Consider the following 26,935-nt stretch of genomic DNA (forward strand, 5'->3'; position numbering starts at 1 on the left):
AGACAAAAAAGAAAAAAGAAGGCAACCTTGGAGGAAGAAAAGGCACCAGCTTCTAGGGTGAGAAAGAAGGGAACAAGAAAGGCCTCTTGCAAAAGGTGGTACTTAAGCTGAGGATTCCAGGAGTCAGGAATGTGGTAGAAGAGTATGCCAGGCATGGGAGACCCAAGTGTTATGAATGACAGCCAGTAAGCCAGAATGGCTAGACTGTGGAGGGGGGATTTGATGCCCTCTTCACCCCACCACCAAGTTCAAATGAAGTAGTCACAACAGTTGAGGTGTTAATGTGTCAACAGTGTGCTAATACCCTTTTACAGATTTTTCTGCTTGAAGTGGTAGTGGGGCAGTCTGGGTTCAAGCCACCATGGGGTCTGACTCCTAAGCAGTAGGGAAGTGTGGGTGGTTTCTCCCTGCCACTCCTCATTGCCTTCTAGGGCAGAGCTACTCACCTGCTAGTACCGTAGGACGGTAAATCTAAGCATACAAAGTACCCCAGGGGTCACATAGTTCAAGCCCTCTGTTTTACAGAGGAAGAGATTAAAGTTCATAGAGGTTAAGTGATTTGTCCAAGGTCATCCAGGTAGTAAAAATCAGGAGGCACCATCCAGTCACTAGACAGTTGTTGCCTCTAGAAATCAGGGGAGCCAATAGCTAAGCTGAGACGTGCATTCTCCAGATAGAATTGGACACTTAAGGGAAGCTTTAAGAAGTATGACCCTTGGCAGCAGAGAAGAGAACCAGACCTTGATTCAGGTTGGAGAAGAGCAGATCCAGGAACTCAGCTGGCTCAGCAGAGATGCTGCACCCAGTAGGGGGAACAGGGTAAGGACTCCACAAGGAGAGAAAGAAGACATCAGGATCCAACAGTAGTACCAGAGTGATGAGTTACCTTGGCCATAGGCACATGTTCCATCTGGTGTGCCTTGCTACCATTTGCCTTCTCTTCCTATGGACACTATGTGGGAGTGGACTTCAGATTCATGGGAAGAAATTTTTTTTAAACAGTGGCATTTAAGTAAATGTCGCAGCTTTGCGCTGATTATGTATGCTGGCTAACTGTCAAGGGGAATCATTATTAGACCTTTGAGCAATGGTTTTAGGAATACAGACCCCCAAACCGCTGTTGTCTATCACTGGGAACCCCACTTAGTAATTAGTGTGCTGGTTGAGGGTAGTAGCCAAGAAGATATGGTATAGTAAGAAGACTAGAAGAATAGGAAAAAGCCAGTTAAGAAAAAGCTTTAAATACCAGAGAGGAGTTTTAAGTTTGATCCAAGAGTTACAAAGAACCACTGGAGTTTATTGCTGCAATTTTAATTACTATTTGGCTAATCACTTGCTGGTTCAAGGTGATGGAGTCTGGGAGTTATGCTGGGAGCTTGCCGGCTCTGCCTAATTCTCATTCATCCTGGATAACTGGAAGTATATTGTAATTACTTTTCAAACTACTGGCATATGTGGAATGAACTCTCTGCAGCCTTTTGATTCTGAAGATGCAGGTCCCAAAGCTCTGCTTGTAATGAGCAAGTCCTGAATAGTCCTTAGTGTATTTTCTGCCTCTGAAATAGTTGCATGCAGCCTTGAAGAGCTTTCCTGCCATCCTTGCTGTCATGTGTGGGAGGCAGTGGAGGGCAGTGTATAATTATTTCATGTGGTTAGATTAATGGCTTGGGCTCCCTTTATTGGTCTCATCTAGTCCCCATTTCCATGTCACCTGCCTATCAACACCTAGAGCCTAATATGAGGGTATTAAACTGGTAGCTAAAGGTGAAATGAAAAAGAAGCTTTGTTAAAAGATAAAAGGACATGAATTATTGGAAAAATTCAGGAATTTGTCATCCCAATTTCACTTCTAACTCTTTTATCTTCCCCCCCCGCCCCCCACTCAACCCCATACAACTGAAAGGCCCCAAGTTGTGGTATTGCTTTATTTCATAGTGGAAGAACTGATCCAGGTCTTCATAGAAATTAACAGCACTAGCTTTAGCACAGTTGAGAATATTGTTCTGTCATCAGTTTAGCGTGATCTGCCCCAGTTTAGTAGCTCAGGTGAATGTCAGAGGTTGCAGAATGTATCCTTTTCTGATTTCTACTCTCTCCTGCGGTGATAAACGAGTTCCATTTATTCTAGTGTACAGTGAAATATAAAATTCCATAAAGCCACCTTGGTTATTAGATGGATATCACAGAGCTGCTTATTATGCACTGTGGCGTAACGAAGATTATAGATGTGACCAAATGGTAATTAGCAGAGCTGGAGCTGTAATTAAGTGCTATTGTTCTGTACTGTGGTTTCTCCTCAGGTTTCTGTTGCAAAGTGGAAGGAAACTGAGCAGTTTCAAACCCACAGGCATCCTTCCTCTCACCCCTCCTCCCATCCCTCCACACTCTCTTTTACATAAACAATCAAGCGGGTTGGCTCCTCTCTGACACTGAAGGCACCTGACAGCCAATCTCTTCCAGTCTTCCTGCAGTTTACTTCCTGTGACTTCTTAAGTGTTTCATAGCAGGGTCTTTAGAACAGCTTAAATTAGAGAGCACTGTATCCCAGGCCATGGCCAATTGTCCTGGGCTCTGATGACTCTAGAAGAGAATGTGCAACTCTTAATTCCAGTTCACTCATGAGTGTGATGTCATTGGTCCTCCATGAAAACAAAGGACAAACAAGAACAATGAATATTTCAGCCACATTTTAAACACAATTCCATATTGCTTTTCAAAATGGTTAGACAAAGTCACTGTTCCACCAACATTGTATTAATGTGCCTGTCTTCTCTCAGCCCCTCCAGTACTAATTCTGTCTTTCATCATCTTTGACAGTCTTTGTAATGTGAGGCGAAACCTCAGAGTTGTTTTGCCTTGCATTTCTTTTATTAGTAGTAAGTTGACATGATTTTTCTTGGGGTTATTAAAGTTCCTATGAGTTATGATGATTCTCCTTTGAGATCTGTTTTTGCTTATCTTCTGACCACTGGAATCTTGCATATTTGTGTTAATTTCCCATATATCTTAGATATCAGACCTTTGTCATAAATATTTGAGGCAAAGATTTCTTTCCTAAGTCAACTGTTTACCATCTTCAGCACTTTTTCTGTTCATACACAAGCTTTTCAATGTCACGTAATCAAAATTATCTTTTTTCTCTTTTGCGATCTCTTCTATTCCTTATTTGGTTAAAAACTTCTCTCCCCAGTCATCTGAGCTGGTGCAGTGATTGTGTGAGAAGCTCCACAGAGAACTTGCTTTCTCCCTCTTCTGTGCCAGAGTAGTACACAGAGAGCATAGATGATAGGAGCTGGCAGCCCATAAACATGACCCTGTGTCTAGGAGACATAATAATGACCTGGAAGGCTTTCTAGGTGTTTGTGCTGTGAAAAACCTTTCTAGGTTAACAAATGAGTCCAAGGTGCTTGGACCCCAAAGGATTTACTTCTGCCGGTAGCTTTAGGGTATTGATTGGGGTACCAAACCACAACACAAATCAGAGCAACCCATTGGCAGTCATTTTGCTACTTTCTCAGGACTTGGTTATCTTCACTCATCTTCCTCTCCAGTGACGTTCAGTGGTGCTATAGAGCCTTGAAGAAATTGGCTTTATGTCATCCCTGAACAACTTGATAGAAGTACTGTTTCAGGACCACACAGGAGTGGAGGCTTCGTTTTGTTTTTCTTCCTTTTCCCTAGTCTTCTCTCTACATCCCACTTAAGTTTTTACTCAGTTTTCAAATCAGAATTAATGGAGAATATGAGGGGACTTTGGGGGACCTAGTTGCTAGTAAAATTATAAACTTCCCACTTCAGAGGAAACACAAGTAGATAGCAGCTGTTTTGCCAAATGCATTTTGTAAAGCGGAGGATGCAATATACAAACTCCCACTCCAGCTAATTGTTTCATGAAAAGGCTGGGTTAGAGGAATTGGCGGGGTGGGGGAGACATAGGGAAGTATAGTCATACACTTTGCAGCAACAAACAGAAAATGATGTTTTGGCAGATGTTCAGGGACCAGAATTAGCCTGAATCAGTTTGAGCTTTCTGTGAACTGCCAGTAATGATCTACAAATTGCATTGACTTTCCAAGCCAGGAAGCTGGAGTTGGCTCCATTCAACAACTGTAGCAGTGACCAGGCCTCAGCCTTTCTTAGAGTCTTCAAGGTGAGAGAGTAGAGTACAAGTAGTATAGCTAGTAGTGAGCCATGGCAGACAATTCTAGAGTCAGAATTCTCCTGCAAAGCTAGCCCAGTGGCTAGGATTGTATAAACATGCATGTTTATACTGCTGACTACTGACTTCAGGTTCAAGGGCTGCTCTACATTTTCATTAAGTAGTCCCAGGAGTAAATATCTAAGCACTACGTGAGTTTCTAGCAATACAATGTGTGTATTCCTATTTATTTTCTTGCTAGGTCTTCTGATCAGTGACGTTAAGTCATTGTGGGAAATCAATTGACTGATATTTGTTGAGTCCCTATATGCTCTCTGCTAAATGGCTGAGACTAGGTGCTGCAGGTGCATAGGTTCTGCCAACTGATAAATGCTAGGATTCAGAGAGCCAAAAGAACTACCCTCTTCATTTAATATTTCCTTTTTCTTGCCCTTAGGATGTCCTGCACTTACCTAGGAACCCAAGTAATCATGTTCTCTTAGATGACTAAGATCGTAGGTAGAATGATTGTTTTAATTTTTGGCTATTTTCATACCGGGATGTTTTATCAGTTGTTTCTGTAGGCCTTAGGATTTTCTGGTACATAGATGCAGGGCTCCTATTTCTTGTAGATAGGGATAATGGCTAGATCCATATTCCTTGCAACCATTTTCACTAGCTTCTGTTGAAATCTTTGGGGTGAGAGAATCCCATCTGGTCATTCTCAGCCTAATTTTTAGTCAGTCTGTTAGACTGAAAGGTGGAAAGAGAGATAGCACTGCCTCATAAAACATTTTTGGAGCTCTTGATCGTTTTGAGTTGACTGAAGAACTGTTCCTGTCTCTTCCACCCACCTTTCCCCCTTATAGATTACTATATTAAATGATAGGAGCTGGATTAACAAGGAAGGGAAATAATAAGCGATGTGTGCCTTTCAAGAATTCCACATCTGACTTGGTATTTTCCTTGAACATTTAAGTGACTCATTTCCCCATCTGTAAAATGGGATGGAGGGGAGGTTTTGGACTATATATTCTCTAAAAACCTTCCTAGGTAAATTTTATGATACTCTGAGAAACACCTGTAGTCTCCCTTTTCCTAGTTTCCATGGTGGGAAAAGAATTGAACAGCCCCATTTACATATTTAGTATGAAACATCATTTATGAGCAATTGGGGATGGGCAGTGGAAAGATTATTTCTAAAGAAAGGAGAATTTCTATGTGGTTACTGTACACCAGGACTAGAGACTATAGCGATTTGAACTTAGAGTTCAAAAATGCAGAATTTGGAGACCTCCAAGCATGGTTGGCTGGAGAGAGATGTGTGAAATAGTTGGGTTTAAAAATGTCTTTTTCCCATATGTGTTCTAATTGCAACTCCTCTGCTGCTTTCTTTACCCTGCAGATGGAATCTCCTGTCTCCACACCAGCTGTGCTGCCACTGCATCTTCTTGTTCCAGTGGTCAGTAATGATATCTCCTCCCCCTGTGAGCAGATCATGGTTCGAACCCGCTCTGTAGGAGTGAACACCTGTGATGTGGCATTGGCTACAGAACCTGAGTGCCTAGGCCCCTGTGAACCTGGGACCAGCGTCAACCTAGAGGGCATTGTGTGGCAAGAAACAGAAGATGGTAAGTGTTGTGTGTGGTACGTGGCATGCCTTAAATGCCTTTTCAGTTTCTCTTCTTCAGGATAGTCTAATTTATACTTATAATGCAATATATCTCAAGTATAGGTTAAGAGTCTCAGGATTCACAATCTCCTTTTGGTAATGTTACAGTGGATTAAAACAGTTTATTGGCAGTAAATCCCTGATTTGAGGAATTGTGAGAGTCACTTTCTTTGACTGGTTATTTACCCCTTGGCATCTATAATATGTTACATTATTGGCCTAAGTACAGTAGTGGACCAGGGAAAGTGACATCTGTTTTCTTTCCCTCCCTTTAAACAGTTTTCTTACTTTTGTTAAATTCATGATTTTTTTCTTTTTAATATATTATACATTTATATTCATAATATTTTGTTTGGTATTACTTACATTTTACAGTATATCCCTTTCCCTCCCTTCCTCCTAAAGAGCTATCCCTTCTTAAAGAAGAAAAAAAATTTCAGCGAATCTGAGCAACATATTGAAAAAGCCTGACATTATATATAGTGTTTCATAGTCATAGTCTCTGACTTCAGAAAAGGAGAAGTGGGAAGTATTCTCTTCTTTGGGGCTGACTCTCACAGCCTTCAGTATACGTTCTTTTGCTGTTTCCATTTATGTTATTGTAGTCATTGCTGAACATGTTGTTTTCCTGGTTCTGCATACTGCACTTTGTATCGGCTCATATAAATCTTCCCATGAGCTTTTTTTTTTTTTTAAATCAAGCCCAACCTTGAAGAAAGGTCATGGCAAAGCAACATCTTGAGCTGGGAGAACAGGTTATATTATTGGCTTAATTGCGTGTAATTTGTAACTTTTAAAAAATTTTCAGTACCACTGTCTCCTCCAAAAATTACCTAGTAGTCACTGCCAACTGTCCCATGTCTTCCCCACCCCCACCCCCACCTCCACCCCAGTATCACTACATATTAGATTTTACAAACCTAGGAAAAATTGGAAAATGTTTGGCTGGCTTTGTTCCCATGTATCCATTAAACATTTAACCACCCACGGTACCCCTACCACCCTACCCCCAGGGACTTCAGCAGTCCAGTCCCAGTAAAAATGTTTAGAGGAGTGGTTGGGGAAGCTAGACCTTAGAGCCTCATTGTGCTTCAGCATCAATAATCTGAATGAGGATAAAATTTCTACTCCAAGGACTTCCGAGGACCACAGTAAGATAACTAAAATATCTCTGATTATCACATACTATCATGTAGATTTGTGTTTAAAGATACAGGTATTCCTCTGGTCGTTCTGATAAATTCTTTTCCAGTGAATGATGTTATTATTTACTTCTTACTTAAAGTACGCTCTGCAGTAGGCATGTGTTATCTGCATTAATCTCACTGTTGGTCTTGGCTCTTTTGTGGTATCAATATACTAGTGAAGCTAGTTTTTTGTTTTAGTAAAACATTGAAGTTTTATCCTATGCCAGAGGCATTTACAATATACAGTATATTTTGTAGGTAAAAGAAACATACGGAGATTTGTCCCTGTTTCTACGTACCTTACATGCAGTCTAGAAATCACAAAGCAGCTATCTCTGATTTTTAAAAATGTCATTTGCCTGTAGCCAAAGTTCTGAACAGCTAGAGTCTGCTGGAATGAGAAACATGTCAAGACCACAGCTTAATGCTATTCAGCAGGCTCCAGGGCATCTTGCCTTAGTGCATTGAATTAATTGACAGAAGAGATCAATTTCTTGCCTATTTGCTCTGCTCATCCTCAGGATTTGGGGATGATAGGGACAGGCAGCCTTCTCAAAAGTAGAGATGTTTTTCATGTATGTGAACCCTAATGAAAACCTTTAGAAAGGAGAGTGAAAAAGTCTAAACTTTTTTTACCCTTGAGGTAGGTTTGTTGTTATGTGCCACATTTCTAACTTTCTTTATGAGGGTGACTGGCCATCCATCACTAAAGTCTCTTCATGCCTTTTTAATTCCTGGGTCACTGCCACTTTGTCTAACAAAGAGGGCCACATAAATTAATGTTGTTGGAACTTTAGAAATATTACAAAAGACCTTTCTAGACTAAAGTATGTTTTACAAAAACTTAGGTACAAATGTGGCCTTTTTAAAGAAGTTTGCTGTAAATGCCGTTCCCTATATTGAAAAGTTTTCTCTCTGAGGCCATTTTTTTTTTTTACACCTGTTTCTGATTTAGCATTGTTCTGGTCTTCTAGATGGTTGAAAGATCTAAATTGAAGACAAGTGTCCACATCTCCCCTTTCCTTTATTATAAAACACCCACCTTTTAAAAAATTTTAATTTATATTCTGAAAATAAGCATTTCCATAAATAGTAGAATAGAAAAAAATATGATTGTACATGAAACTGCAAATCTCTTATGTACAGCTTGCTGTTCCTTTTAAATATATAATAAAGTTATCAGGCAATTTTCTTTTTTTTCTCTCTCTCTATCCCCATCCCCACCCCAACCTTTCATGGCTACCATTAGAAATGTGTATGTATGTAAAACCATTCTATGCATACTTCTATTTATTAGTTCTTTCTCTGGATGCAGATAGAATCTTCTGTCATATGTCCTTTGTAGTTAATTTGGGTATCTATAATAGTCAAAAAGTTGTTCTTAAAATAGTATTGTTGTTCCTATATACAGTGTTCTCTTGGTTCTGCTTGTTTCATTCTTCACTATTTCATGCAGGTCTGTCTGTTTTTCTAAGATCATCAAGTTCCTCAGTTTAATTTTTAGTTTTCAGCATTCACTTTTATAAGATTTAGAATTCTGAAATCCTCCTCCCCACAAGATGGCATGCAATCTGACATAGGCTATACATGTACAATCATGTTAAACATTATTTCCACATTAGTCATGTTGTGAAAGAAGAAACAGGACAAAAGGGGAAACCATCAGAAAGGGAAAAAAGAGAGAGAAAATAGTAAAGTTCATCATTTCTTATAGCACAGTAGTATTCTCTATCCCAATCATACACCACAATTTGTTCAGTTCAGTTTGTTTATTCACCTTTCTTGCTGTCCTCTCCCCCTAGTATGCACAGGAAATTGTCACCCGAGTTACCTGATAATTGCATAGTTCAAAAAACAACCCCTCTTGGATTTTCCTTTGGGTACAGCCAAGATTCTAGGCTTTTTGTTTACCACTTTCCTCCACTTTCCTTCTCTCTGCACCACAGACTGTCTTGTTCAAATAACACAGACATTATACATTTAGTCATAAGCTGGAAACTATTTGACCTCTCTTATGGGGTAAGGAATTCACAAAGGACTCTGCATAATTGAATCATCTTTCTGTGAGCTGGTATAGAGGCCATAGCTTTAATTCTTTCCTTCATTCTGCCTGACTGTCCTGTTATGTCCCCCTCCCCCTCCAGCCATCAATTTAGATCTTGCTTTGGAGGCACTCTGAGATTCCTTTAGTTCTTAACTATTTTTAGGTTATTTGGCTATTAGCAATCCAGCCTGCGCTACTAAGATCCTCCCTATGGTGGCTCAGCTTTGGGACTTTGCTGTGAGGAAGACCCTGGGAAGTACCTAGCATTATAAGGCTGGGAGTGACCTTTCTCTTCATTTTCTTGGAATCGTTCCCCCACTCACATATGAATCCTAGTCTTTTCCTTTGCTTTCTTTGTATCACTGTCTCAACACATATCCAGGTCCCTGATATCTGCCTTGACTCATCACCCTTTTCTATTTCACTTACAATCAGAAAAGTGGGTCCCAGATCTGATTCCAGGATTATATAACATACCTCTCTGTTGATCTTGTTATAATGCACATTCTTAGGTCAGTAACCTCACCCAGGGCCTTGATAGCAATAAAAGTCTGAGCTGAGTATCCTGTAGTTCAGTTTATGCAAATTTGCATGTTGACATGTTTTTAAGTATTTTTTTAAATGTATGAAAGGCAAGGTGGTCCTTTTAGGCAGACCCAAGCATCTACATTTTTTGCCACTTTTTTGCAGAAACCCTAAGATCGCTAGTGTAGGTGATCACCAAAAAATATGTCATGTCTTACTACTATTGCCAAGGAGAACTTCTTTAGTGGAAAGTGCAGTAAGCTAATAGAAAGCCTTGGTTCTTGTCCCAGCCCTCAGCTAACTAGGTATTGGAACTTGGACAAATCACTTTAAGAATATAGGCCTGTGTTTATTCACTTTGTAAATTAAGGAGGTGTCTTTGAACTCTAAAATTCCTCGATTGTATAACTTAAGCCAGCATATAGCTTACTTAGTCCTAGAAGATTAATGGAGATGAATATGGTTTTATGTTGCACACAATTCATGTAAACCACGTTTTATTAAGGGATCATAGGATCATCGATTTACAACTGGAAAGGACCTCAGAAGTAATCAGTTCAACCTACTCATTTAACTCATGTGGAAATAAGGCTCAGAGAGAGCTTAAGGGCCTTGCCTCAAGGTCACACAGGCAGGTGGCATGTGAGCCCAGATTTGAACTTAGATTCCTTAATTCCAAATACTGTGCTCTGGAAGATGATACCTCCTGAATGAAATTTCACTGGGACTTTGTAAATGGACCATATAATCTCAGTAGCATCTTGATATGGTTTTTGGCATGTAATTGAAGAGCTAAATAGATTTTTTTTTTTTTACAATTGTGAAAGGTTTGATTTTCTCCTGGCCTTTGCTGTTGAGATTTTTATTATAGTGCACTGCTCCTGCCCCTCTCACGTCATCTCAAAAAATCATAAAACAGAAAGGACCTTAGAGGTCCATCTAGCCCAAACTCCCCTACATTACTCTCTGTAGAAATCTCTGGTATTAGTGGGAAAAGTTCAGGATTTGGAGTCAAGAGAACATGGATTCAAATCCAGGCTCAGCTACCTTAGTACCACATGACCTTAAGCTAGTACCTTTAATGTCTCTTGGCTTAAAATTCCTCATCTCTAAAATGGTAAAGGACGGGGACTAGATAACCTCTAAGATCTCTTTTAGCTCTAAAATTCGTGATCCTGTGATCCATTATGCCTCAGGGTTCTTGATCCTGTAAGACCAGAGATGATGATCATTGCTGCTTTATTGGTAATGGATATAATGGAAAAATGCTAAAAGTCAGAAAAGACCAAGGTTTTTTGTGCTAGCTCTAGTGCCTAGTTATTGTGGCCTTGAGCCTAGGATCATAAATTTAAAGTGGGAGGGACCTTAGAATCAATCTAATCCGGTCCTCCCATTCTACAAGTGAGAAATCTGAAGCCGGGGAATATTCAGTGATAGAGCAAGGCAGTCATGTCAGAAGTGAGATTTGAACCCAGCTTCTCTTGACTCCTGAGCCAGTGCTCTTTCCACTGCACTTTTTTCCTCTTTCCCAAGGAAGTTATTGTACTTTTTAAGCTTCAGTTTCCTCATTATTTTAAAATTGGTTGCCTCTAAGACCCCTTCCAGCTCTAAACATTTTAGGCTTTTTAGAGTAGAAAGAAATGAAATCGGTTTGAGGGATGATGAGGATGGATGGAAACCCGCGAAAGACAGCTGTCTTTTCAGACCAGCCATTGTGGCTTCTGTGTGCTCCTGCCCCAGTTTCCAGGGAGAACACTTGGCCACGTTTCAGACTCTGTGCTTGGGCCTTGTGCTCCAGTCTTCGGATTGAGAGAGAAGGCAGCCTGTTAAACTTGTTTCACAGAAATTACTGTGTTGGCTGTTATCCTTGTTTTGTTTCATGTGATTCTGACATGGAAAAGTGTCTTTGAACCATTAAATATCTAATTATAGATATTGTACCAGAAAAGTAACATAATACTTGCTTTTCTGTGTTACTGATTTCCTTTCTTCTTCATCTTAATTAGCTGCTCTTTACTGTCGGTCATTTGTTTCTAGACTACCACTCACCTGGAGATACAGGGCACTGTGACCATGCTCTTTAGTTTGGCCATTTGCATGCTAGTCTGACTGTCTCTAGAAGGGTCTCAGCCAGTAACACAAACATATTGAGCCCAACAACCATTGTTTGGCACAACAAACCTTCCTAGCAACAGAGACCACCACATGGCAACAGCAGTGGCTCAAAGGAAAAATTAGTGAAATCAACACATACTTCCTTTTTCATCGCCTATGCTTCATGCAACTCCCCAACCTCCAAAAACCAAGAGCAACAGCAAAATATCCTTTTTTTGTCCCTTCCTTGTAACTGAAGGTTGATAAAGGGTGGTGACTCTTCTCTATTCCCATTCGAATTAAGGAATTTTCCTGATTTCAAAACAGCATGAACAAACATACTAAGCTAATATCATGCATTTCAGTATTAAAAACTAAAGCAAAAAATCCCAAGAATAACTATCTCCTTTTGCTTTTGAACTTTCTCTTTTTTAAAAAAAAAGTTTATTTTTATCCTAAACCTAAACGCAAAATGAGTACTTCCATAAGCAAATTAGAACAGAAAAAGGATTGTATATGAAACCACAAATCTCTATTATATACAGCTTACTTTTTCTTTTGAAGTGTATAATGAATTCGACATACAACTTCTGTCCTTACTGTTTTTTTTCTTCTGGCCACCTCTTTGCTTCTTTCAAAATGCTTCAATTGACTTTTTATTTCTTTTAAAGAACCCTGTTGGTAATCTCTTCTCCCCCAAACTCCTTCCTCCAATTGGGAAAACAAAATTAAATCTTCGTTCTCTTGCTGGGCAGAGATGAATTTGCATTCCTTTAGGAGTTTCTTTGACTTGCCATTTGTGTTATTTCCCCTTTTTAAAATTCTGAAGCCAACCAAAATCAAATAAAATGAGCATTTCCTGATGCAAAGTAAAATACTCCTGTTAAATAACATCCCATATCCCTTGTGTGGTTAAAATTGAAAAGATGCCTCTACTTCCTTTCCTCTCACTTTACAGCAGATTGCCCCTTCTGTTATTACTGTTCTCTTATCTTCAGTCTCTGCTTGTGTATTGGCTGCTTCCTATAATTATTATATTTCTTACATTCTCAAAAAACCCTGACTTGATCCATCTATTCCTGCTGGCTATTGTCCTATGTCTCTAATCATTTTTGTGGCTAAACTCCTAAGAAGGCCACCTTGGAACTTCTTCTCCCTTTTCCCAGCTTCCTTCAAATCCTTGCCAAAATTCCACCTTTTACAGGAAGCCTGTCCTGATCTCTCTTACTTCTACTTCCTATTAATTATTTAAATGAATCCTCTATCTAGTTTGTACATAGTTGTTTGCCTATTATCTCCCCCCATTCCTTAAGAGCAAGGATATATATATATATATGTGTGTGTGTGTGTGTGTATTTGTTTGTTTATTATTTATTTTGCCTTTCTTGGTATCCCCAGCTCTTTAGCATAGTGCCTGGCACATAGTAAGTGCTTGATAAATGTTTATTGACTGGTAGTGAAAAAGAGAAGACTATGAAACTTGGAAAAATTACCATTTATAATTTTCTTTTCCTTTTGAGTACATGATAAATTCATCATTTAACTTTCAAGGCTTCCTTTCTTGTTTGTTTTTACTTCTGACCTTTCTTCTCTTTGGTGCCTTTTTAAGTGTTTAGTGTTTCCCTTACCTTCTTAGTCTTTTTTGGAAACCCTATCAGGAAAGGGGAGGAGGGGGGAAGGGGTAGAGACAAACAAGCAAATTGTCACATTGGTCACCTGAAAAAATATGTATCACAGTCTATACTTTGAATCTGTCATCTCTCTCTCTTAGAAAGTGAGTAGCTTGTTCTCATCCTCAGTTCTCAAACCATTGTTGGTTATCATGTTGATTAGAGTTCTTAAGTCTTTCAAGATTGATTTCTTTTGTTGTATCATATAATTTGTTGTTCTGCTTAGTTCACTCTGTATCCGTTCATACAAGTCTTCTCGGGTTTTTTCCTGAAACTATCTTTTTTGTCGTTTCCTACAGCACAGTAGTATTGTGTTATGTCATATACTATAATTTATTCAACCACTCCCTAATTGAAATAATGGTTGTCTTTATTGCTGCCTTTACTTTCTTACTATGATAGTAACAGAATAGGAACTCTTTTGGGTACTGCTCAGGCTGCCATTTTAAGATACTGCTTAGCTATTAGAACTGTCGAATCCTTTCTATAGTAGAGAACCAGGTAATAAAACTACCTTTTAAGTGAGGTTGTCTTATAATGAGTCCATTTTATTTATTTGTTTATTTTTAAGTAGCCCACTTTGGATTATTGATGAGAGACCAGCATTATAAAAATGGAAAATGCCATATGTCTCCAACCTGCTCTTTTGGTCAAATCACTTAATTTCTGGGAGAGTTAGTTTCTATATCTGAAAAGTTGGAGCTCTAAAATTCCTACATCCTAGAGGTGGTTATGGTCACTCAGGTGGTGCATGAAGGAATTAGGTTTGCTAGTCATCTGTTGTTTAAAGAACGAATGGGCAGCATTGCAGGACCTTCTAGACTTAGTGATTTAAACACTGCTAGAAAAATAGATCCTGATTCAACCTGGCTGAAGAAATTACTGTAAAGGTGATAGGCAGAAGTCTTGAATACCTTTGTAACTAGCCTTGACTCTCACAAAAGTAAGCCTAGCTCATTTCAAGCAAAACTTTGCTTAAGTTACTCCTTTTGCTACTGAAAGATGAAATAAGACTATTCTTCATTTTGAGGTAGAGCGCATAGGATTTCTTAACCTGGAGTCCATGAACTTGTCTTTTTTGCTGAATATTTTTTGATAACTGTATTTCAGTCCAATAAAATTGGCTTCTTTTTTTATGCCTATGCATTTTATTAATTTAAAAGCATTCTCAGATGGGACCTGTAATCCGCCATCCAAAATTAGGAGTTGGTGCTCTAAAGGTTGGGACCTTGTTCTCTAGACTTCATACAATGTCTCTGAGTCCCCACATCCTAACTGACCAAAATCTGTGAACATTAGCTGTACAATTTTAAAGTATTTTCTATTTCAGAGGCCTATTGAGCAGTCTTGTATTTTAGAGTTGTAGACTACAGCTTCATTACTTTCATTCTTTCCTCTGAGGACTTGAATGTGATGTAATAGCGCACTATGCTTTTGCTTTGGTTAGGGATGGACAAGAGACAGACTTAATGTCAGTTTAGGACATGCTACTTACTAATTGCTCAAGGGATTTCAGTTTGATCTACCATCCCTCTATTTATTCTTGCCAGAGTCTATATTTCCCTTAGTTTATGCCTTTACTGTCATCCCCATGGTAACAGGCTGATATATGATCAAGAAGCAGTCGATTTGAGCCTTGGCATCCCCAGGTTTCTCTCCTCTAAAAGGTATTCTATGTTCCTTTTAAGATATCTACAAAATCCAAATGGAGTACTTTAAAATAGTATTCTGTCCACCCTCTGTGAACCTTTTAATTAAACCAATTAGTAACCTTCCCATTGGACTTTATTTTTCCCCTTGTAACTTAAAGGTGCTTTCCTCTACTTCTCCTTAGATGTAGAATAGGAGGCCTCTTCTCATATGCCAGCTTTTCCCTGCCTTTCATCCTTCAGCTGATTTTTTTATTTAGAGGACTCTTCTCCACATCTTAAATGTAAAGAACACCTCTGGAGCCAGTGGCATTTGTTGGAAGGGAACAGTTATCTCTAAAGATGAAACAATGAAAATGGAACTCTGTACTTCCCATTTTTTTTTTTGTCGTTGTTGTGGTCAATTCTAGACTGGTGTGTAGCTCCTTTAGGTAAGGGGCTGAATACTGAGGGAATGCAGAAACAGACGGCGAACCCCCAGAACCAAGCCCAGCAGTGACTGCTTTTTCTCTCCCTGGTTCTCTTTTCAGTTCAATTCCTGAAGCTCAATTAAGTGCAGTGCAGGAGGCCACATGGTATATGTGCTAGACAGCTGGTAGTATCAGGAAGACCTAGATTCAGGGTTTGCCTCAAATAAATACTGTCTGTGGAATTCTAGGCCAAGCCCACCTCTCTGTGCTAGGCTGCAGGTCACAGAGAAGACACTATTCTGCTTTGAAAGAAGTTGCTCACTAGGAACTCCCTACACAAATGTGGCTCCAGAAATTCAAAATTCCTTGTTGAGGGCTGGGGGTAGAAAGATGGACAGGATAGATTCCAGGAATTTACTACCTAATAAAGGCTTTCCCTGCCAGAGAACAGTTTCACCTTTTTATACTGTTGTTTCCTGGGCTAAGATGGATGTCTGGCTAAGCTACCTGAAGCCAGACCAGGCTACTGGAGGCAAGTTAGTTCTGCTAATCCAGGAGGAGCTTGGAGTAATTTTTGTACCAGGCTAAGGGTGGGAAGAGAGGAAAAGATAATTACTTAGGGAGTTAAGCATGCATCAATGTTCAGTGTCAGTCAGGAAAGAGAGCTAGCCACCCTTAGACCCTAACTATATTTCCTTTCCCTGCTGGCACAAAGTACCATGATGTGGTTCTGCCCCTAATCGTGACCGCAGCTTAAAAACTGAAAATATATTACAAAGATAAACAACAAGAAAGGGAAGCTTTTGCATGTGGCTGAATTTCTCAGCCCTTAGCCGATCAAGACTATAAAGGAAAAATGGCTCTGCTGAGCTTTGTGGAGAAATGCCCCCAGCCAAGGTCTCCGTGCCATGTTAGATCATGAAGTACAAAGCTGTGGACAAGCATGGCTCATTCCAGCAGCAGGGAGGGAACTTGCTCAAGGTGGACTGGGCGCTTAATCCTTTCCCTTTCCCAGTAACTAGAGCTGTTACTGAGCTGGCAGCCTGAGCATGATGACCTCCACTGAGCTTGCTTCTCTCCTTAAAAAACATGCAGTTTATGGTTACCTTAGGGGGAGGACAGGGAGTATGTGTGATTTGGAAGGTGTAATGAATACAACATAAAATGTGCGTGATGCAGGGATATGAAGGCTGCTCCAAGATCCTCAGCATTCCGTACTAGCATCCTGGGCAAGGGTTAGTGTTGGAATCCCTTGGGCTCTCATAGATTGAGCTTATTCTGTGAATGTTCTGTTTTCTCCAGCTCAATCCTAGTTTTCTTTCTTACCCATGGTTACAGTAGCGACATATCTGCTCACTACCCCCACCTTGCCCTAGACCTGAGAGCATGATCTAGGGTTTCCGCTCGCTACTGATCAGATTCTTGGTGAAAGTCCTGAGTTGGAAAGCATTGTGGTCATATGAGTGTGACTCAGCCATGATGGGTGTAAGCTTGTGTGCTCTCTTGACTTGCGTGTCCTGAGAGCCCAGAAATGGACAGCTGAAGGTTTTCCATTTCCCATCTGTCTGAAACATGAAAATTCAGGAATTTCAAAAGTATGTGTTTTCCCTGGGCTTTAGAAGGCATAGGTAAAAAGCATCTCCTCCTAAGTACCGTTGCAGGCTCATCATTTATTTTTTGTGAAGAGGACACTAATGAATGCCCTCTTCCTCCCTCTCCCCCCTCCCCATTATGAGCTTCCTTTGGAAATAGCCCCTCTGAGAAATTATAAATTATATTTCTGCCTGCAGCTTCCTAGGACAGACCCTTTCAAAGTTGAATGCTTCCTTATGGTCTGACTGATAACATGTCTGTGATGTATTGCCAGGGCTGATGGGATAAGTTAAATTGCTAAAGACCTGGAAAGGGGGTTGTTATCCTGATGTTAGATTCCCCTTAAATAAGGCATTGTAGGAATTTAGGCTTTAAATTACAAGGTATTCTCTACTAAGATTAATGGTATTAGAAGAGGGTTGGGATCTGAATTTTTCCTTGTGTAGGCAATCTTTAGCTAGTTGACTAAAGCCAGAAGTTCCTTGTGCCTCCTCAGACTTAAATTGGCCCCATGTTATGCTCAGCTAAGACCTGCAGAAGACGAATTTTAGATAGAGCACTGTACTTCACAGTGGTACTTTATAACTGGGAATTATCCTTAGGAGCGGTGTCCTCTGTGTGCAGGCAGAAACTGCCATGAACTCCCAGTGTGCCCAGTGTTGTTGCTTTTATCTTCTTGGATTCTGGAGAACTGTGCATGGCCAAGCCATTCTCTGGCTTTTCATGTACCTATGAGCTTGAACATACTCATCCTTTGCCTATGTATCTGATTTGAACCCTTGTCCTAAATAAAATGTTTTCAGAATAATACCATACAATTAGATAACAAGTGTAAGGTTAAATAATAATACATCCGAAGAAGTGTAGCCTCTGCTCTTAGGTAGCAACGTAGACTTCCAAGGCAATTAAGTATAATTATCTTCCCTCTATTCTCTTCCTCTGTTACTTTTTATTATTACCTTCCCAGACTTCCATGTTGGTTTTTTTTTTTTAACTGGGAAATTTAGTTTGAAAGCACTCTACCCTTCTCAGTGTAACCAGCCTACAGTCTGTAAGGGAGGACACACAAATATCCCAGGGTTTAAGCATATAGAAGCTTCAGATTTGCTTTCATAAATCATTAGAGGTAAATGAAACAACCCTCTAGGCAGTCATGAACACAGCTAAGGTTGCTACCAATCCTTTATTTATAAATCAGTAAGGTATGATAGCTTTACTTCTGAACTCTAAAGGAGGAAGGGAAAACCTCAAACAAGTGTTCTGTATTGGCTGAGAATTGTGGGCTGTTTACTGCAGCGCTCTTGTGAATTCTAAGCTCTTAGTTGCACACATGCCCAGCATGCTTCCCTTTTGGTGAGAGTGTTGGCATGGCAGGAACCCAGAGGAAAAAGGGTACGTTGAGCTTCCTCAGCAGAGGTACCTGGGCCAAAACAGTATGCCATCAATAGGTGACAGTCTTGTAGTGCTTTATGGGTTACAAAAGACATTACCACGTGGATTGTGAGAATTTGTTTTCATCCTTACAACCTGAGGAAGTAGGTAAAACAAATAGTATTCTCATTATTTAACAGATGAAGTAGAAACTAGAGTTTAAATGATTGCATTGAGCTCCTAAGCAGGGGAGCCAGAACTCAAATCCAGGTCTTCTGATTGTAAATATAGTGCTCATTAATACCTTCTTCCATTAGATCCCCTCCATCCCTCAGGGAGAAGCTTAATACTTTGTACTTCTAACCAAGCTAAAAACAGGACTTTTTTTCCTTTGGCCTTAATATATATAATATATATTATATATATTATAATATATATAATATAGTACTACGTGCTATAGTCATTTTCTATCATCGAGAAAGGCACAATAAGCACCTTTCTTCCAGATCATCTGTCTCAGAGTTTGGGTCTTAGGTTTCATCTGCAAAAGTTGGTGCAAAATCACCTTTGGGCCAATATACTCAGCCACAAACTGATGGGTGTGTACATTTAGGATTATAAGAGCCTTTATAAGAGCCCCAGCCTTTACTATTTGGTTGGTATTGTTTTTTTGTTTGTTTTTGCTTTTGGTTTGTTAGTTGGGGGGGGGGGGTTGGTTACAAATAAAGAATTTTGTTATATTGGTTTAGAAGTTTGTAGTTAAGTTGGTCTCTCTTCTTTGTTTGTTGAAATAGCCTGTTGTAACCTTTGGCTGCTGTGGTATACTTGCCCTGAACTTACATCTAGAATAGGAAGAAACGTAATCTACACATAAAGTGTGTTTCCCTTTCAGCCTTCTCTCTACATCTTTGCTTACATACTTGGTTAGGAAACATAGCTCCTTCCAGCTGTCCTCTGATGGCCCCCCATTGAGGAGCTTTGTCTTACATCATCTCCTAAAATGCCTCACATACCAGGAGAATCCACACCTTTCTTTTTATCTTTTCACACCTTTGTTGCCTTTTGCCCAGAGCTAGCTTTTCACTTCTGGCCCTCTCTGCTCTGAACACCTACCTGTCCCTTTGCCACCATTAGGTAGTTTTATTGCTGCTTCTGTTTCTCCTCTGGCAGAGCAAGGCCCAACATAAAATCAATAGCTTCCTTCCTAGCCACCGCCCCCCCCCCAAAAATATAAAAATAAAAACCTAGATACCCTGAGTGGCTTTAATTTCATTCTCAGAACCAATGAGTTCCCAGCCAGAGGCATTTCAGTGTTTAGCACCAAGAAATTTCAGCTCCCATCACCCAGAACAGTGGAAAGAGAGGGGGAGGGGAGGGAGGGAGGAGAGAGAATTCCTCCCTGAAGTCAATGAGCTTTCTCAAAGATGGGAATCCTAACCCAGCATCAGGCATTTCCTAGAATGATAGTATCATATGTTTAAAGCTGGAGGGGACCTTAGGAGGAAACAAGGCCAGCCTCCTCATTTTATAGGTGAAGAGACTGAGGATCACACAGCTTGTAGGAGTCTGAGGTAAAATTTGACCCGGTCTATCGTTCACCTGGCCCACAGCACTCCTTGGAGCCAGATTAAAATGTACATGGGAAATATTTAACAAAGTAAATTTTAAAAAACAATAACTGACCCCCCTGGTCTCATGAATGACAGGCATGGTGGATACTCACCACTGTACTCACAAGTAGAGAAGGCAGAGCTGTTCTTTGCATTTAAGACCCAAGGATAAGAGTGAATGAATGAATGGGCATTTATTAAGCATTTACTATATTCCTGCACTGTACCAAGCGCTAGACATAAATTCAAAAGAGAAATCTCCCTGCAGGAGGTTACATTTTAACAGGGAAAGACATCAGCCCTTCTAAGGGTGAGGTAGGGAAGGATAAAGTCACATGGATGGGGAATGGAGCACTGGACCAATTGAAATTCTGTTTCTGGAAGCATGAATTACTGTTCTCAGAGCAAAAGGTGGAAGGGAGGGAATGGTGAGGACCTATGTGGCAAAGTAGTTCAGATGACTGGGATGGCTAAGTGTAGTGACCTTTCACCCCATGCCACAAGCCAGGCATGGGAGCCTGGCATCTGATTGGGAAGGATGCAAGGTAGGAAAAGGATGGCATGATAGGGAGAAGGTAGCAGACCTCTTACGGGTATCCCTCATTATCTCCAGTAAGAGCATAGTAGAATTAAAGCATTAGCTGAGTTATCAAATCTGGTGTTCATTTTAGCAAATGCTTATTAAGTATTTACTACATGCAAAAAGACCTCCGTCTGCGTGGTGATAAGAAAAAGGTGAAAAGGTTGGTTCCTGACTACAAGACTAGGGAAAGAGTAGAAAGAGCTCTGAATTTAGAGTCAGAAGCCCTGGGTCTAAATCCTTGTTCAGATCCTTAATAATTGTGTGACCATGAACAAATCATCTTACCTGTAACTCAATCTCATTTGTAAAATAAGGATAATAATATCTACTTCACAGAGTTGTTTCAAGAAATGCAGCTTGGACATCTTAAAGCATATAAGTATGAGTTGTTATTCTACAGATTACAATATGATTAAGTGCATAAGGGGTCAAACTGTCAAATGGTGTGTATTTGTTTTGTTTTATCATGCTTATTTTTTACAAGGGTGTTGTTTTTTTCCCCTCTGTTTTTTAATTGAAAGTGGTAGGAGTATTTGTAATGAAGGAAGGAAGACCACTGCAACATTTTATGTAGAGGAGAGAAAGCACAATCAAGCCCAGCAGTTTTGAAAGCAATTTATTATTTACTTTTTAAAAATTAAGTGGTATAGAAAAGATTTGTGGTTATAGTATTCTTTGTTCCACTTTATAGAAATTTTTCCCTTTTTTGTACTAAATTCAGAATAAAAACTTGAAAATAAATTTTAAAAAGAAAGTACAAGGGCTAGAGTGGTTGGCAAGATAAAATGCCTTCATGATGTTGAAGTAGGATGAGAAGGAGAGATTAAGGTTCAAAATACTGTCTTCTCCCTCTCCCATCCACAAAGAAAGCCTGTCACAAAATTTGCAGCAAATCTTGTCTAGCAACAAGTAATTAAAAGCCAAGAATTTGAACTGGTGCCAAATTTCACTATGGGTTGAAATGTTTAAAGGTTTTCAAAAACTTATTGAAAACTGGTGCTATTACTTAAAAGGAACCTCAGGAAAGCAAGGTACAAATCTTAACAAAGTATGATTTTTCTAAAACAAAATAAAGCTTACTAATTCTATACTGTCACAAACTTGCTTTTACAAGAACAGCTTTACAACTGTAAACATTTCTTTATGCTTCTGGGAAGTTCGGCATGATTAGCACAAAACAATGTAGATAAGTTTGAGCTGAGCTGGAGAACTTGCTTATGAATGCAGGATTTGGTGACAGGCTCTGGGATGAAGGGTAAATCAGAATCAGAAAACAGCAGAGACTGATATCTTCAAATTCTTATCAGAATAGTAATTCTTACCAATCTGTCAGGCAAAGTCAAAAGTCTAGTGCCCTTTCCATGTTGATCATTTATATTAATATTGGGTTTATTTATCCAGCAAATTAATTCACCAAATATTGTATGTCTCCTGTGTTAGGTACTATGGAAAGATACAAATAAAGATTTACAATAATATTTCTACAAATGAATAAATATTCATATTCCAGTGATGTTCTTATCAGATACTTTATAACCATTGGTAGAAATAATACAGGAGGTTCATAATATGATGTCAGACATTGAATAGGAGAGTGTAGCTATCTAAAAAATTGTTAAATACTAAGATTTTTTTTTATAGGTGCACACAAAAGGGAAGGGCAGGTACATAGCACAGTAGATAAAGTGCTGAGCTTGAAGTCAGAAAGACTAGTCTTTCTAAGTTCAAATCTGGCTTCATATGCTAGCTATGTGACCCTGGTCAAGTAACTTAACCCTGTTTGTCTCAGTTTCCTCATCCAGAAAATGAACTGGAGAAAGAAATGGCAAACTACTCCAATATTTTTGCAAAGAAAACCCCAAATGGGTCACAGAGTCAGACGTGACTGAAACAACCCAAGAACAACGACGACGACACAATCTTGGGACAGGAAGGAGGCAGGGAGTTGGGCGTTGGGGAAATTTTGCTAGGTGTCTTAAGATGTGTACGTTGTCAGGGAATAGAGGATAGGAAGAAGTGAAGGGGACTGATGCTAAAAACAGGATAAGCTTCAAGTCCTGGAAAAAGGGAATATTTTAGCCAAACTCACAGAGAAGAGAAAGGGGCCTTTTGTTGCCCTCACTCTACCATTCAAACCATGGACCAGTCATTTTTTTAGTTTTAGTTTAGTTCGCTGACCTGCAGGTTTTCCTGAAAGGTTTATCAAATTCCTTTACGGAGAGAAAAAGGATCTTTAGTGTCTAAACGTTTTAGATACGTATGCCTGATTAAGTTAATGTCTGGAGTTTCAGGAAGCCTGTTCCATCAACAAGTACATTTGGATGGATCCCAGATCTTCTCTTTTTTGAGAGGGGCTCCAAGACAATAGGCCAAAGCCATTTAGACTGAAATAAGGGAATCACCATCTACATGAACAGAAGTGTACAGAAAGAAAGAGATGGATATTGAAGGCAAACTTTGATTATTGAAGTTTTGCCTAGAGTTGACTTTTAACTGGATCAAGATAAGTAGATGTTATTCACAATTTTTTTTTTTTACTTGAAGGCTGAAAAGCAGGCAGCTGTGCTTCTGTGATTTATGAAAGGTTTTTGGTTTGCCTTTGGTGACTATAAAGGCTGGAGCTTCTGAGAGGACTTCTTGATGAAGGTTATATAAGACACTGCTATCTAGGAATATACAGTCTGCTAAGACAATAAGACACACACACACACACACACACACACACACACACACACATATATATATAAAACTGTATAGTACAAGGTAGTATCTGTTAAGTTATATGTAGGCCTGCTCTAAACACTACATGAAGTAGGATTCTATAGTTTTTCAAAGGAAGGAGAAAACCACTCTTTCTGGGGTTATGCTCCTTAATTTGTATGCAGATTCATTAGAAAATGCTTCTAGGAGGGAAACCCTGATTAGCCCTGGAAGTTAGAGTTGATTTGTTAGTGGCTACTGATAAGGATCAGAGAGGAACTGTGAGCTTTTACTCAGCTGCTCTTCAGCATGAGAGAAGACATAGCTGGAAGAGGGGGCTGCCTCCAGTAAGGAGTTCTTGTGAGTGTCATCCAGACATCCATGCTGTGATTTCTGCAGATACTTCTTTGTCAGGGAAGATGTGGAAGCTGACTGTTCATTTCCTAAGTCCTTCCTTCTTATTCTTATCTTTACCCCAACCACCTCAAATTCTACCAGTTGTTTTTAAAAAAATCAGCAAGAAGGAATACTTAGTACCCAAAATTTACATGAGAGCCTAGGTTTTCTACTGCTGTACCATGGAACCCAACCAGCTTCTGGGTTATAAAGAGTGGGCAGATAGGAACCAGCTCTCAGGCAGTGCATCTGTTGGAGTTCCTCTGGCTTCAGAGAGAGAAATCCAAGGTTTCCATTAGGTTCCTGCTGCCCAATATAGTTGGTTACTGGGAGGATCAACAGTAACTAATGGTCATCTTTAAAGACCATCCTCCTTTCCTTATACCATCCCCAACCCTTTCTCTCTGATCTATGATTAGTAGTGATTAGCATTGCTAATGAAGATTCAAAGAGCTATTTGTGTTTAATGTTTTATAATTATGATTTCTTGGCAATATTCTAGAATCTACACTTTGTTCTCAGGGCTCTCTAGTTACTAAAGGCTTGTTAAAAAGGGCTCTTAAGTTAGTAAAGACTCACCAAGTTGTTGGGTCACTCATTAATTCCATTCAGTAAACATTTTTTGAGCACCTACTATATGCAGGGCACTGTGCTAGTTGTTACTCTGGTGACTATAAAGATGAATAAGACAAAAACTAGGCCCTCAAGGAGTTATAGTCTAATGAGGGAAGCAATGCACAACCCAACCAACTACAAAATGTTATGGAGAAAAGTGTATATACAAGTATATATAAAAAGTATATATACACCTTTTATATATACTTTTAAAAAATATACTTTTTTATATAAAGAGGAAACAAAAATTACTTGGCAATTGAGATTTCTTCATGAACTATAATTTCATAGACTTGAGCTGGGCCTAGGGACAGCTAGGATTTCAGTAGATAGAAATGAGAGAGAATGGCATTCAAGTGGAAAAATACCCATTTTCAAGCTGTAGGGAACCTTAGAGCTCATCTTTTCTGTCTTCCTTTTATGGGTGAAAAAAACAAAACCTGAAACCCATAGAACTTGACTTGCCTAAAGTCTCACAAGTTAGTGGGAAGTGTCAAAGCAGGGCTTGCACTGCACCCAGGTCCTCTGACCTGAAGGAGTCCTACACTGATCATTCTTGCTTTTCTCCGTATCATACTGGCAAGAACAAAGGCATGAATGAATGAAGACGCATTTGCTTAAGTGTTGACTCTTTGCAAAGCACTGGGGAAAGAAATAGAAGAGCAAGACAGGCTCTGCTCCCAAGGTTTGTATCTATGGCATGCTGGAGATTTGAATTGCATGTCAGATGGAAAATGCCCAGTGATCCTTAGGGTTCAGTGGCAGAGGTGATAGTAATGAAGCTTATCAAGTATCTCCAATGGATTAAACTATATCTCTTTCTGATGCTGAGAATGCTGGGGAGATTCTTGGTGAGAATTTTCCTTTTCAGGGTCTTTACTTGCTGAGATGGAAGTACCTGCAGAGGCAAATAAGTAATTTGTTTCTTCACAAAGGTTGCTCCCCTAAGATGATGGCTCTGGGGAAAGAAGGCAGATGGTAGCAGTTGGTGGTCTGTGGTGTACTACTGTTCCCAGAGTTCTTGGGTTTACCTGCCCTTTGGTTGCATTCGCTCAACATGGAAGCCATAATAAGGCATTACATAGGCATGTTTTAGGGAAAAGGGAAGTAGTCCAGTGAAACATAGGTTTCAGGAGGATTGAAGATTGGAAAAGTCAAGGGCTGAGAAGTCAATTGGGACCAGATAGTGGAAGTTTAACTGTTAAGTTCAAAGAAACAGATTTTCTTTTTCTTTCTTAAATATAACTTATTGCTTATAATTTTTCTTTACATCACAATCATGTAGAAGTTTCCCTCTCTCATGTGACAAAAAAATTAAGAACATCTACACGGTGATTATGTCTGACAACATATACAATTTTCTTGACTAATTAATTGTCTTTCACCCTGTGTCATGGAGGAGTCTTAATGTTTTATTTTTTTTTCTTTATGACCTGTCGTTTTTTCATTTATTTCATGTTTTATCTTTTTTTAAGTGCTTTTTCCATTTACATTGTTGTAATTATTCTATGTATTATTCTCTTGACTCTGCTTATTTCGTTCTGCTTGAATTCACATAAAACTTCTCATGTTTCTTTGAATTCCTTATATTCATCATTTCTAATGCACAGTAATATTCCATTATATTCACATCATAATTTTTTCTGCCTAGTACCATTTGGAATTACAGACCAGACTCACAGGATGCCAGCATCTACTCCAATACCCTCTCCCCTCCTCCCACTTTACAAATAGGATATCAAAGAATTATGGTAAAATTATAGAGGTGTAGAAATTTCTAATAAATTAGGAACTATTCAAAGACAGTAGCCCAGCAATCATTCAAGCTGTTATCACTCATTCACATTCAGTGACCTGGTGAGGTGTGGCATTTTTATGGTCTGTACCACTTATTTAAATTATCCTTTATTGCCTAGTAGTGATGGGGGTGGGGGAGAATTGGAAGTGAGAGAGAATGTATATGTGTTGCATCTCTCATATAGAGGATACACTTCAACAAACAATTTGCCAAATATTTTAAGTACCTGCTATGTGCAAAGCAGCTAGGATACAAAGACAAAAATGAAATACTCCCTTCCCCTAAGGAGCTGACACTTGGGAGAATGTGAGGTGGGAGAGGGAGGCAGTGGTGCTCAATAAATATTTGTTGAATAATTGATTAATACCACAGTAACAACCCTGATTCTACACCAAATTTCTCTTTTTTTTAGCTGCTTCAGTTGCATTAAACAAGTACATGTTGAGCAACAGCTAGTACTGTACTGATCATTATATAGGCTCACTTGCTGATAACCTCTTGTAATACGCATGCTTTCAGTGCCTTCTTCTCTTCCCCAGTTCAGTTTAATTGAATAAGCATTTATTAAATACTTACTATGTAGCAGACACTGGAGATAACAAAGACCAAAAAAACCTGTACCTGTTTCCAAGAAGTTTTCGTTCTAGAAAATGGAAATAAATAACCTAATACTCAGACATACCTTATACTTAATATATCATAATTTAAATACAAAGATATTGCCGGGGGAGGAGGGGGCGGTCAAAAACATTATCAACAAGGAGGACTAGGAAATGCTTTTTGTGTAGAAAATGTCATTCTTTCTGAGTCATGTAGGTAGCTAGGGATTCATTCCAAGAGGCAGATGTTAGGAGGGAAAGGGCATTCCAAGCATAGTGAA

The 26,935-nt window shown here is 39.3% G+C and overlaps 1 protein-coding gene across 1 annotated transcript in view; it reads left to right on the plus strand.

The window, feature by feature from the left end:
• The window catches only part of ZNF609 (zinc finger protein 609), a 218,343-nt gene that overhangs the window by 167,993 nt on the left and 23,415 nt on the right, over positions 1-26,935 (plus strand). The window contains exon 3 of the mRNA XM_036734557.1: positions 5,544-5,769. Coding sequence (XP_036590452.1) covers positions 5,544-5,769 — 226 coding nt within the window. The remainder of the gene's footprint in view (positions 1-5,543; positions 5,770-26,935) is intronic.

This window comes from Trichosurus vulpecula, chromosome 8 (assembly GCF_011100635.1).
Source record: "Trichosurus vulpecula isolate mTriVul1 chromosome 8, mTriVul1.pri, whole genome shotgun sequence".
In the NCBI taxonomy this organism is placed as follows: domain Eukaryota; kingdom Metazoa; phylum Chordata; class Mammalia; order Diprotodontia; family Phalangeridae; genus Trichosurus; species Trichosurus vulpecula.